We start from the raw sequence: 14,494 nt of genomic DNA, 5'->3' as shown, positions 1-14,494 counted from the left end.
AGAATTGAGTTGGTAGGTTCAAGTTGCATGGAAAGCTGGAAAAAAAATCTCAGATAAGTATACTTTCACAATTAGCAGGGGAGACATAAGAATGAAGATTACTGTAGACTCACCACAAAAGCCAAACAACGTAAGTCTTTATTTTGAGGAATTTCTGAGTATCTTCTTACCCACCATGGTGAATACTGGGAGGGGTGGCAGGGAGAACAAATGGAATCCCAAGTTTAATTCATAAAATTGACATCTAATCCATTAGATTAACCAAAGGCATCCGTAGAAGCAGAATTTTACCCAGAAGAGAGCAGTAAGAGGATTTGCTAGTAACCTGATTAATTGTATTAGCATACATAAAAAAGCAGCTTAAAAATGAATTGTCTGAAGGGTGGGCATACAACTATTCAGCAAAAAAGGTATCAGTTTATTAACTGGCATTCAATTTTTAGGAAAGGAATATGGATGAATGGAATGGAGCCCTTCACTTGCACATGGCTCAGAGAGCACTGTGGGTTGTGAGTGAAGTTACCATTACTTGTCAATACCAGGGCAGGTGTGTCCTACTGATAACACTGAGTCTGCAAGTTACAACCATTTAGATTCCCAATTAGACACACTGTTACCCTTCCAAAGCTTTGCTCCAACATGCATAATCCAGTGTGACAAACCAGTTTCCCTCACAGTGTTGTATGATGGAAAGGAGTGGGTGTGGTCATGCAACAGAGCTGTTTTCATTGCAGACACGGGCTAGTTATTTGTTATGGGGGAAGTTGCATAACCTACAGGCCTCTGTTTATCTACGTATAATCTGGGGCTTAGGAATAACGATCTTGCAGAACATGGCCATGAAAACCTAAAATATTATAAATTAATATTCTATGTCAGTAAGTGAACCTAAAGAAGTATCAAAAAGGGAAGCTCTTAATATTGCTCATTTATTCAGCAAACAATATCTGAATGTCCTGTACTCTTTGCTATGCCAACCTTCCTGAAAAGAAATGGCATATGAAATAAACAGGACCTGCTTCTTGCTATTATACATGAAAAACAAAGCAAGTCTTTTCCTCCGGATTCCATGTGCCCTGTATTTATAATCATGGCAGTAACAGAGCAAAACTTCATTTAGTGAATGATTCAGTAGTGAGAATACATTCTTCCTATAATCTGCATAGTTTGAGAATTTTTTTCATCTTAGAAAATGAAATGCTGTGGATTTGAGTGTACCCTGTACTTACCTATTTGAAGCAGCCACCTACTTTTGTATAAATTAGTGCCAACGTTCATGTTTCTTCTTTAGAGAGACTGCCATGTATCAGTTCTTTAGCCCTTCATACCTCAGAAATAGCCAGCAGATCACTGAAAGCATTAGATTAAGGGGATGGGGGATGATAATTGCTTTGATTTGCTCATAATAGACAATCTGTAATGTAGATTGCAAAAGGGCAAGACAACATGTGTTCGTTGCTATAGCTCCAGAACTTAGGAAAGCACCTGCTTGAAGTCAGTACTGAAGGCAAAATTAGGACATTGGAAAAAAGGGATTCCGTCTTAAAAAGCATTGGCTGGCACAAGGCACGTTATTACCATGGGGCTTACTCACCCCCAAGACTGTGTTCCTGGATCCATAGCGTGCCACTCTCTCTCTTATGATGGGGCCCTGCTATTTATAAAATCCCCTCAATGGGCTAGTATCCTAGCTAGTCTTCAAAGTAGCCTTATTAGGTGAATAAACATTAGCCCCAATTACCCATAAGGAATATTAGGATCAAAAAGAATAAATCACTTCTTCAGTTTACATAGTTAGCTATAAGGTATGGCCACTATTAAAATGTATTATATCTAATCATTTTTTACTGTTATTTTCAGATTATAAAATATATGTCAGTTTTAGAAAACCTGAAGAAAAATAAAAAGTAATTCTATTTAAGGGGGAAAATGTCGCCTGAAATCCTACAATTGGGTCATCCCTGCTATTAACATTTTAGTATTTTTTCAAATGTTTTTTCTTAATTGTTTATATGAATTTTACATATTATACAAAACTTGTGTTCTTTCTGTGTTGCTACAAAGCCTCCAGAATAGAAAGAGTTCATGTTATGCACGATCATATGTATCTTTTAATATTTTAAATTTTGTAAAAGAAGTGAATCAAGAATGGAAGGAAAGAAGGAAGAGAGGGGTGTGAGGAGGGAGGGAGGGAGAGTTAAAGAGAGAGGCAGAGAGAGAGAAGGAAGGAGGGAGAGAGGGAGAAAGAGAAAGAGGCAGAGAGAGTGATGGAGGGAAGAAAGAGAGGGAAGGAGAGGGAGAGAGAGGGAGGGAGGAATGGAGGAGGGTGAGAGAAGGAAGGAGAGAGGAAGAATCCAAGAATCCAAGATAGCGGGCTAAAGATGGTGCAAGGCTAGTAAAGGAGGTAGTTTCTTCTCTCCAGCTCCCATGGACACAACAGCAGCCTCCAGTTCTCCAGTGACAGTTCTCCAGTGTGTCCTTACCTCATCTGAGACTTTGCAATTCAGCAATTCAGGGTAAGAGTGGAGGGGTTCAGCACCATGGCCAGCTGCTAAGGCTCCTCCTTGAAGTCCTATGAGCTATGCTTCTCTTCAAGTGATGCTCTTTGCTGACTGATTCACATTGCTTTGTTACCTCTACTCTGACTGACTTGGACAAGTCAGTTCTATAGTGAAGGTGACCTAGGTCATCTCATTCAATTAATTTTTTAGGGTGCAGCAATGTGGGTTTTTTTTTTTCTAAAAGTATTAATGGGAAAGACATTTCTTCTCTCACTCCATAAGGAGCTTATAGAGTTCCCTCTTCCCACTTTGTACACATCTCATTCACACTACCTGTGGCAGTCTGCCCTCTGCAGAATTACAACAGCACAAACCCACACATGCAGGTGGGAGAATCAAAGAACAGAGATATTACATGACTGGGAAACTGTTGTAAGAGCTAAGCAAGACATCAATAGTACAGGTTGGTCATTCATCCTTACAAGAGTTCAGTGCATTTGAACTGAGGCAGAATGTACAATGTGCAGTAAGTACAGCTGTAGTAAAGTGAGAATCCTGGAATAGCATAAAAACGTGTACAGCCGTGTCCTTGGGGGAACAAGCATAGGGTTCAGTGGCCAAAGCACGTGATTGAATAGTCAATTCATTGTCTTATCTTGAGATGTAGGTGAAAGATCTGCACATTCTCCAAAAAGTAAAATGGACATTTACTTTACTTTTTTGAAATCTAAACATTTTAATAAGCCAAACCAAGCATATATATAAAATGTTTATCATATGTCTGAGTTGGTACTGAATAATATGGAAGATACTTTTATTTGTTTATTTATTTATTTATTTATTTATTTATTATAGTTTATTTTTGAGACAGAGAGAGACAGAACATGAGTGGGGAAGAGACAGAGAGTGAGAGGGAAACACAGAATCTGAAACAGGCTCTAGGCTCTGAGCTGCTAGCACAGAACCCACAAACTGCAAGATCATGACCTGAGCTGAAGTTGGATGCTTAACCAACTGAACAACCCAGGTGCCCCTATGGTAGATATTTTAAATGTTGTCATTTTCAAAAGCCTGCATTTATGCCCTGTACCAGATACATTAAATATGTATTCCATTGAAAATCACATGATAGTCTTATAGACTATCCAAACAGGGATGTATAGTCAGTTGCTCAAGATCACACAGTTGCATTATTGTAGACCTGGGATTAGAATCCTTTCCATTCCTACCCCAATGCTGTGACATTAATAATTAAGATGGTATGGGTCTTTATGAAATAACTATATATTAAATATCATGAAGTCCAAATTCATATGTTAGACTGTGACAATGGAGGGATCAAGGTGGAAAGAGGAGCCCAGAAAAGCATATGGGTGAACTCTGACTTATCTGGGTGTTTTATTATGACAAATAGAGGACGACAGGTGTTTCAGAGTGTTAGGGGATAAGGTGCATCCCATTTTTCACAAATTTTGTCATTAGCATAGTAACAATTTGTTGAGTAAGTATATTAAATCAAGTGCTAAGCTAACCACTGGGGACAAAAGTTCTCTTTACCAGTCCCTATTTTCAGGGGATTCTTAGCCTGGTAAACTAATTATTTTTATTTGCATTCTAACTTTGTAATATTAATTTAAAATATATGATTACTTGTTATCAAAACCATATACCATAACTGTATTAAGATAGTGTTTTTTAATATAGCAGTCACAGAAGATGGATACAAATTAAGGGTTGGACTTACTTGAACAACCATCCCTAAATCTGGACAATGTTTTATTGAATGAAATTTAAAAATATTCCTAACAATTGAAGAAGTATATTTCATTGCTTAGTGATAGTTAATGATTTGCTCTGGTTTGAGAGTCAAATCCATTGGTATCACATGACTTACTGTTAGCTTCTTGGGTTTTTTTTTTTTCTTTTCCTTTTTTTCCAGAAAGCTCCCTGAGCACATAGGAGAATATTCATTAGCCCTGCATCTTAACAAACAAGGGTCTTTGTAATACTGGATAGCCTACAGACTTGAAATTTGCCTTCTCATTCTAAATCCTAGGCTTCCACTTAGTGTTGCCCCATTTTTCTTTTCCACAACTTTCTGCCTTCCACCCATCAAATTCTTTCTTGCTAAGCTCAGCTCCAGAACTCACATGTGTGTATAGTGGGATGCGGATTGTCAAACCATAAGAAATGAGGTGAATGGGAGTATCATTTTTTTCCCAATAAGGGTAACAGTGAGAATATTAGTGTTGGAATGAGATAGAGATGGATTGTAACCCTAACTCTTTGTGTTCCTGGGTAAGTCACATGGGTTCTTTGACACAGAGCTTTTTGCAGTGTTTTGGTCAGAGAGAATTGAAACGACATGTATAAAGTGCTCACATTATGTGAGAAGCTTATAATATAAGTGAATACCAATATTGATAATCTGAAAAATTAAAAGTGGAAAGGTTAGTTCTGTAGGTCAGATGGAGAGCAGGCATTAGAGACATCCATAATATGGCCTCTTATTTCATGAATAGTAAATGAAACCCTTTCCATGAGTGGCTTTTTGCAGAAATACTATTTGAAACAAGAAATACAATCTGAAACTCAGGCTAAATGAAGTTCACGGATTGTGAAAGGTAGTGTGCATCCACGTTTGAACTGTTAAGATTAAGACCAAGCAAGAAGACCCAAACAAAGAAGACTTTGGGTGAAAACACAGTGATATGTGTGCCCTTAGACAGAAAATGTTAAGTCTAAGGGTGGAGAAATTGACATGTATATCCAGAGTATGTTGTCAGGGGATGAAGATAAAAAATTAAATTTTAAGTATTTTGGAAACATTGTGAGCTTCCTGTAAAAATTGTTATCGGCTTTAGGGCCTTGACAATATTTACATTGTTTCATTTTAACTGTCTCAAACCACATGAAAACTAGTTTGTTTTGTTTGGTTGTTTGTTTTGTTTTGTTTTCTTAAATGAGTAAAAGGTTATTTTTTCCCTAACATTTTCCTGGCCTAAAAGGTAACGTCTGCATAGTTTTGTCTTTGACCTCCACAGTTGCCCATGGGCAATTTTATCTTTCCTTAAGAAATTGGAAACTACTGAAAGCTGGTAGCTGAACTTCACTTCCCGCTGAGGAAAAACTTGAAATCTGTATTTCAGGATAAAGAATTTGATAATCTCTTGAGAATTAAGGGTTTTTTTTGTTTTCTAACAATAGACATTTCTTGGTAAGATAGAACATTTCCTAGGACTAATATCCATCTTTCTTTAGAGTAGCACCTCGCATAGGTACAGTTCAAAACATCCTTCTTGATGAATTTCAGAAATTCCCTGTTTCCCCAATTGTTTAAACAAACTAATTTTCACTCAGTTGGTTTTAATACAAGGTTTCTGAATGTTAGCATAGGATGATTGATGAGGGAGTGGGCGAAATTCATTCACATCCACCATTTTTTTGTTAATTAAAAAGTAACTTGTACTTCAGGGAATAGTCAATACTTTATACATCACTTGCATAGAGTTTTCAGTGAACCAGGTATTCAGGAGAAGGAATTTGTTTTTAATTTTATTATTTTTCTCATTATCAAAGATAGTTACACCCATTGTAAATACAGGAGGAAAAAAAGAAAAAGGGAAATCAAAGCCTCTTAATATTTTAGTAAATGCATTCTTTGGTTTATTTTCACATAGTGTTTATCTGTTTCCTTTCCATACTTGTGACTTTGTCTTTATATATACTTTTCTATGCTACCTTTTTATAATTTATATTAAGTTGTTTTAGATGGTTATTTATTTTAGAGAGAGAAAGAGAGACAGAGAGAGAGAGAGAATCCCAAGCAGGCTCCACACTGTCAGTGCAGAGCCCAATGTGGGGCTTGATCTCACGAATATGAGCTGATGCTTAACCAACTGAGCCACCAGGTTGCCCTCCCCCCATCATTTTATAATTTAAGTCAGGAAGGTATAAACTATTGAATATTCCTTTTATTAAATGTTATTTTTAATTGTATCAAAAACTGGCAGTCACTGCTGAGTATACTTTTGAAATGATATAAATACTTTATATATATCACTTAGATTTATATGTAATATTCCATCTGCTGATTCTGCCTACGTTTATTTAGTTTTATTTTTTTTCTCTCTTTCCAAATGATTGGGCATTGTCTCCAATATCTAAAGTATTAGATATTTTGAAATTTTAATATTTTAATTTTGTCTTTTTAGAAGAGACCTCCATAAAGTAGGTTACTAGATAAAAAGTTATGCGCATCTTTTAGTATATTTTTTATAGTTTTTTTTTCTTTGAGACAGAGAGAGACAGAGCATGAGCTGGGGAAGGGTAGAGAGAGAGCGAGACACAGAATCTGAAGCAGGCTCCAGGCTCTGAGCTGTCAGCACAGAACCCGTTCCGGGATTCGAACCCACGAACCATGAGATCATGACCTGAGCTGAAGTTGGACACTTAACTGACTCAGCCACCTAGGTGCCCCAGTTCCTAAGTATTTTTTGATGCATTTTTTCCCCAAAAGAATTGGTGGAATTTTATTTTGCATTATTTTTGGGCAATAAAAAGATTTGGCTAAGTAAGTAAACAATGTAATGAATGAACAATATTAATTCACCTTTGAGGGAAGGTCAAAAATTGCTATAAATGTTCATGAAAATTTCATAACCTATTTTGCATGAGAAGATAAGTGTGTTAATTAAGGTTCATGTTTTCGTAAGATGCAGTAAGACAGGAGATATACAATGTTGTTTCCTCCAAAGTTTTAAAATTCTGAGCAGGATTATTGGATGAAATAGCAAACTTGCTGAGGGAAGGTGAGGGTGTGGGAGAGGAAGACAGGAATTACTCTTGATGAGAATATGGATGGGGCTACAGTTGCTGATGCTGCTTCCTCTTCCCAGGAGTTCTGAGACATGACAATGGTGGTAATGATGGTGGCAGTGGAGAGAAGTGGACAGGCTATGGTGACAGCAGCCAACCTGGAAATTTACTACTTGAAGTTCCAGGATTTAAAGATCCCAATATACCTGCCCAGAGAACATTGATCCAATCAGTGTAACAAATCAACTCATCCGATTTAGTAGTGTTTCTTATTACATTTGGAAGTTATACACCTGGTTTACTTAAAAAAAGCACCTAACGATTTAAAAACAATGGACCAGGGACATGTAGTTAGCCATTTAAAAAGACAAAATGGGAGGTGGGTGCTGGGTGGCTCAGTGGGTTAGGTGTCCGACTTTTAGTTTTAGCTCACGTCATGATCTCACGATTTGTGAATTTGAGCCCTGCATCTGGCTCTGCACTGACACAGTGGAGCCTGTTTGGGATTCTCTCTCTGTCTCTCTCTCTCTCTCTCTCTCTCTTTCTGCCCCTCCCCTGCTTGCTCTCTATCTCTTAAAATAAATGAAAATAAACTTTAAAAAGATAAAATAAAGAAAGAACTCTACCTTATGTTATACATCAGGAATAAAATTCAAATGAAATGAAGTGGGGAAAAAATGGAAGAATTCTTTAATGATCTCGGAATGGATGGACATATTAAAGTATTATAAAATCTATAAAACAAGCCACAAATGACAAAGAAAATTGTAGCTTTTTCAACACAAGAATGTCTGAAGGACAAAACATTTTTGAAAATAGAAAAAAATTAAAAAGCAAAAACAAAAGACAAACAACAGCAAAAAGATATTGGCACCATTAACATTGCAGACAATGGACTAAATACAAATTGATAAGAAATTTGACAAGAAAAGTAGGCAAGAAATATGAGGAAATAGTTCATAAAAGGGAAATAGAAATGAAAAGACTTTCAAACTCATTCACTTTAAGGGAAATGTATATTAAAACTGCCCAGAAATATACAGTTTTTGTCTGTCACATAGGCATAATTCCAAAAAATAGAACACATTTCCTTGACAAGCCTGTGGAGTAAAATCACTCTTATAAATTGCTGGTAGGAATTTGAATTGTCACAATTTTTATAGAGGACAATTTGGCAGTGCCTGTCAAAATTGCATGTGTGAAAACTTTTGACCACCAGATCCCTACCTAAGAATGTATGCAGCAGAAATTCTTGCACACATCCAAAGTGCTGTCTACATATGAGGTATTTCAGCAGTTTAAGTATAAACAATAGATAGATTACCTCAATACTTATTCATAGGAAACTGGTTAAAATGCATATCACATATATCGTTCAATGGAATGCTATGCAGAGAAGGAGGCAACTTTTTATATACTGGTGTAAGAAAATTCCCAGGATAAATTAAGGGAAAATGAAAAGGTACACAAAAATTGTGCATTGTATTTCATCATTAGTATTTCTTGTAGAATATCTTTGCATATATATGTGTGTGCATATATTGCCTTGCATATACTGCCATATATAGGCATATATATGTTGCATTTATATAAAGTTTATACATATATATGTGTATATATAAGTAAAGTATGTGTTTATATATACACATACTCTGGCTGGTGTATGCCTCAAGTTTTTTCTAGAAGGACAAATAAGACATTAATAAGAGCAATAACCTATAGGAGATATATGGAAAATTAGTATATGGAGGTCTGGATGGAGAAGCATTCATTACTGTATCCAGAAAGTTAAAAAATGTATATAGTCACTTTGACCCATTTATAATTAAATTCATCTTTTGAAACTGGAATAATAGTACAGGAAAAACATTAAATATTTTGCTTTAATGATTATCCTTGGCTGTATTAAAGAACTCAGTATATCACCAAACCCCTATGAAAGGCAGCACATAGAATAACTAAGTAGGAAGAAAGGATATGATTCCTTCTCCATTTTTTTTTCATTCTGTGACTTACAGTGGCTTTAAATTTTCAAATGTTTAATATTTTGGACTTGATGTTAAGAAATAATTGTTAAATGCCTTTTTCCCTTTTAAGAGAAAAATTGGGGCACATTTCAAAGTGAAACCTCTCCTATTAATTTCACTTGGCTTATTACCTAGAACCAACGTTTATAAGGTGCACTAAGTTTTCTTCAGTAGTTCATTAGCTCTTGGACAAATTTTATTGCATAAATAAATGGTGCATGTGTGTTTTTTTGGAGAAAGAGAGAAAGAGAGAAAGAGACGGAGATGTCCTTGTTTCTGTCTTTCTTATCTCATGACTGGTGCATCTTATTTCATGCACCTGCTCAAGAAAAAAAAAAGAAACCTAAAAAGTCATCCTTAGGGGACTCCTTCTTTATTACCTTCCCCTTCCAACATCCAAGCACAATATCCAAGTGAGGTTACCACATGTTAGCTCCTTGTTACACTTGGAATTCCCTCCTCCATGCCTTCTCTTTACCTGAGCCCCTGGGTCTGCCATTTGATTACTGCCAGCCTTGCCTTCGAATCAAATTCTCATACCACTGCCAAAATAATCTTTTTTATAGAAAAGTAAGCAAACAACAACAAAAACTCCGAGACTGTCCCCTCTCACCCTCACCGTGATTTGAATTCTTAATAAATTAATAAATGGCTTTTGTAAATGTTAGTCCTGAGTTAGAAATCTCTGATTTACTAATTCACTACATGCCCCCTCCTGAAATGTGAATAAATACACGGTTACCTCGCACGCCCGAGCACACTGCTCCCGATGGCGGAAGCCAGGCTGGCGTGGTCAGGGCACACCGCTACGTAGACTCCCCTACCACGGTCCCCTCTACCCCCTGGCCTTGGCACGTGCTTCTCCTGGCTGTGTGGTGGTGTTCCTCCTTCCGGCCAACTCGTAGACCTGTCACTGCTCTCTTGGAGCTTCATAGCTGCCTAGCCTGCATTTGCTTGGCTCCTGGCACTGAATGTTGATACCGACAGCATGCTTTTTATCAGTTTACTTATTGAGAGATACCACATGAGGACTTTGAGGCAAGGGAATGAGCCTTTTAACTCTGTATCTCCTTTATCTCCTTTATAATTCATATACCACTATAGCCAGCACAGGTTGATATCAATGCCTTTTTTTTTAAATGTTTGTTTATACATTTATTTTTGAGAGAGAGAGAGTGCACACGGACATGCAAGGGAAGGGCAGAGAGAGAGAGAGGGAGACAGAGAGGGATGCAGAGAACCCTAAGCAGGCTCTGTGCCTTTAGTACAGGGTCTGATGCTGGGCTCGATCCTGTGAGCCATGAGATTATGATCTGAGTCGAGATTAGGAGCCAATGCTTAATCCACTGAGCCAACCAGGTGCCCTGATATCAGTGCCTTTTTACAGAAAGAAAGAAAGAAAGACAGAAAGAAGAAAGGGAAGGAGTAAGGGAGGAGAGAAAGAAGGAAGGAAGAAGGGAAGGAAGGAAGGAGGGATGAAGGGAGGAAGGAAGGAGGGAGGGATGGAGGGAGGAAAGGAAGGAGGGAGGTAAGGAGGGAGGGAGAGATGGAAGAGGGAGAGAAGGAAAGAAGGAAAGAAAGGGAGAAAAAAAAGGAAGGGATGGAGAGGGCAGGGGAGGAGGGAAAAAGAAAAAGTATTTTTTAATCATTAGCATAATTTCCCCAGTGGCGAAAACTCAAACATTGTGGAAGAAATAATGAACAAATCAATGAAATAATGTCAGCTGGGAATGTACCACCTATCATTTTTCAATTACAATAAGTTCGATGCCCACCCCCCACCCCCCACAGGACGCAAGCACGTATTATGAAGGAAAAAGTGCCTTGGGGCCATAATGGAGGTGGGAGTGAGCAGCCCACAGGGGAAATGGCAGCTCCTGCCCCCTTAATGTCACACTTTTGAGCAGGCTGTTACCACCGCTCTGGTAAAACATGCCTTAGGAGGAGGAGGAAGACAGCCCGCTTTCAGTTTCTAAAGGAACCAAATAATAAAACATTCAAAAACTTGAAAGTTTATATATAAGTCATAATTAATTGCATTTAACTGTTCATTTAGCGAAACCTGAGCTGTTCTGCAGGGGGGGAAACTCTGTAATCTTTTTGACAAAAGGTACTGGCAGGAACTTCCATAAAATTGGAGGAGGGACTTGGTGGAGGGCGCTCGAGCCCAACTTGATGGAAAAATGTAGTTCTTCACTTGTATCTCTCAGGGGTGTCCTCCAAGCTCCATTTAGGCTGAATCAACACATATGACCCGCGGTCGGAGTACAAAAGGGTCAAGTGGACCTGGATTTGAACCCTGGGTCATGGGTGCTTAACCTCACTGATCCGCAAGTTTCTTATTTGTGAAATTCAGGTAATAATGTTCTGTTAGAGGATTAAAGATGAAGGGTATAAGCTTCCTACTTACATGTTGTTCATATAAAGAGTAGGCACTTGAAAATGGCAGCTAAAGTGATGATTTCCTCTCCTTTGCCTTTGCCCACAAACTTATGTGACTCACTGTGCCCACTGCCTTCTGTTTACTCATGCAGAATTCACTTTTCCTTCAAGGCATAATTCAAGTCTCGTTTTCTCCATTCAAGAGCTGTTCAAACACAATGAATGTGTATTATCTCTAAATGTGATACATTCTGTTTTCAGTATGATCGATGACCATTAGGATATGAATTATTTTATTATTTAATTGTTCACATTCTGAACAATTCATGTCTACAGGGGGATGTGTTTATCATCTGACCTAGAATTTGGTCCTGGAATCTGTAGACAAACCTTGTTCCTTTTCAAGCCCAGCATGGTTCTGGGCCTTTAGAGAGAGAATCATGCTTTACCTTTAGGATACACAGAGCTGGTATTTCTTGTAGAATGCTCTAGTACTCAAGGTTGCCCTTGGGCACGGATGCTATCCTGTCTTCCTCTCCCCTTCACAGATGACAGCAAACCTCGGCTAAGCAGCAGCCCACCCTCAGCCACCTTGGGCAGCCTGCTGGATGACCAGCACTGGCACTCGGTCCTCATCGAGCGGGTCGGCAAGCAAGTGAACTTCACCGTGGACAAGCACACGCAGCATTTCCGCACCAAGGGTGAGGCCGATGCCCTCGACATTGACTATGAGGTGAGTTGACTCTCCCGGTAAGGCCCCAGGCCCCTTTGTCAATATCAGTGAGAAAATCAGCAAACAGTGGAAGGGTTTAAAGAAGGCATTTGGCAGGCAGCCTTCAGTGGAAGGGTCCAAGGAAGGCATTTGACAGGCAGCCTTCGGTGGAAGGTCCAAGGAAGGTATTTGAACCATGAGTGTGGGTCCATGCAATGTGGCATTAAAAATTGTGTGCATTTTAAAGTCAAGAAATCTCCTTGTTCACTTTTAAGAATGTTTTCTGCTTGTACCTACCTGTATCACTGTGATAGTCTCATAGTTACGCTCAGCTGGTCTGTTTTCAAACCTCAGTTTTAAAATAGCTGTGAAGATACAGAAATTAGACTAATATATTATTTGTCAGTTACACCTGAATTTAAAAAAAAGAAATAAACAAAATCCAAAGGAATCTGAAATCCACATGGTACACACTTGTTTTTAACCTTCATTCCTACGCAAACATTTGACAATATATGTGGACAGGTGTTACTTTCTTGTTTTTTGTCCAAGAGGCACCATGAAATGCACCAAATGCACAACACAAAGAAGATTGCACAAAGGTCCACAAGCTGGCAGCCAAGAGGTATCCGTCTTGCCTAGTAGTTCAGTTCAACAAGTATTGTGCCCCAGCTTTATACCAGGCTTTGTTCTAAGCAGTTGGCATACCAAGAGGGCTAAGACAGAGTCCCTGAGATGGAGAAGCGCACAGTCCAGTAGCAGAGTCAGACCCAGAGATGAGGTGCTGTGGAACAAGGGAGTAAAAGCTACCAGGACGGGGGGGAGGGGGCAACTGCCAGGGATACTGAGAAGAGGCTACTTGGCTCAACCTGGGGACACCAGGAAGGTATCCAGCAGGCGGCACTTCTAAGTCTTGAAAGAAGAGAAGGGCTAGCCTAATGAGGATGGCCAGGAAGGCAGGCCAGGACAGACATGAGCTATTGCAGTACAGCATTTATGGGGTTTGAAATAACACACAGGAAATGCTGTGTTGGAGCAGCTGGTATTGATACATGAGGGACAACTGGGAGATTTTCGGGAATTTTGTGAAGTGGCTGGCAAATACAGACATTAAAAATTAGGTTATATCAACTAATAATTCACTGAAGTATTTTTAAAAGGTAATGCATTCATTGATTTCCTAATTATTTTACTATATTATACCAATTTATCCATCTCTCCACCTACCTACCTACCTACCTAGGCATCTATCTATATGTCTTCTTGAGGTTTTTTTTTTTTTTATTTCTGTTGTGTCCATGCAGTAAAAATATTTAAATTGGGTTTGCTACAGTACCTCTCTTCCTAATTTCATATTCAGCGACATTGCTTTGAGAGTATACAGGGATATGGGTGAACGCCTTGGTTCATTAGGGAATTAGGGCTTGGTCTATTGTTTTGTAAATTGTCCAGACCAGGGATTAGCGAACTACTATAGGTCAAGTCTGGCTTGAAGCCTGTTTTCCTCTAGCTTGTGAGTTGAGAATGAAAATTACATTTGTAAAGAGTTGTTACAAATTTTTTAAATAAAACAAAAGCATATATGATAGAGACCGTATGTGGTCACAGATAAAGGAACTCAGTGAAAAATCAACAAAAGCATTCTAAAGAATCAAGCAGTTATATGGTATTTACAGTAAAGGTTACCATATATTATTTGCAAATTGTGTTTACATGTTGTTTCTATCAGTAAAATAATCTCATGCTTGTGTATGCGTGCGCGCGTGGGCACACACACACACACACACAACACACACCTGTGTGAGCCACACACTGAAGAGCCAGATTTTATTTATTTATTTATTTATTTATTTATTTATTGTAATAGTTTATTGTCAAGTTGGTTTCCATGTAACACCCAGTGCTCATCCCCACAAGTGCCCTCCTCCATGCCCATCACCCCCCTTCCACTCCCCTCCACCCCCATCAGTTCTCAGTTTGTTCTCAGCAGTCAAGAGTCTTTCATGGTTTGCCTCCCTCCCTCTCCCCTACTATTTCCCCTCTTCTTCTCCCCC

General features: G+C 38.5%; 1 protein-coding gene across 2 annotated transcripts in view; it reads left to right on the top strand.

Moving 5' to 3' along the window:
• Positions 1 to 14,494, top strand: part of CNTNAP5 (contactin associated protein family member 5) — an 802,816-nt gene that overhangs the window by 375,040 nt on the left and 413,282 nt on the right. For both annotated transcript variants that reach the window (XM_039218226.1, XM_039218225.1), the window contains exon 6: positions 12,277 to 12,461. In XM_039218226.1, the coding sequence (XP_039074157.1) occupies positions 12,277 to 12,461 (185 nt within the window). The remainder of the gene's footprint in view (positions 1 to 12,276; positions 12,462 to 14,494) is intronic.

The sequence above is a fragment of the Hyaena hyaena genome, unplaced genomic scaffold (genome assembly GCF_003009895.1).
Source record: "Hyaena hyaena isolate Hyena2069 unplaced genomic scaffold, ASM300989v1 scaffold_747, whole genome shotgun sequence".
In the NCBI taxonomy this organism is placed as follows: domain Eukaryota; kingdom Metazoa; phylum Chordata; class Mammalia; order Carnivora; family Hyaenidae; genus Hyaena; species Hyaena hyaena.
This window is presented reverse-complemented; position numbering and strand designations above follow the sequence as displayed.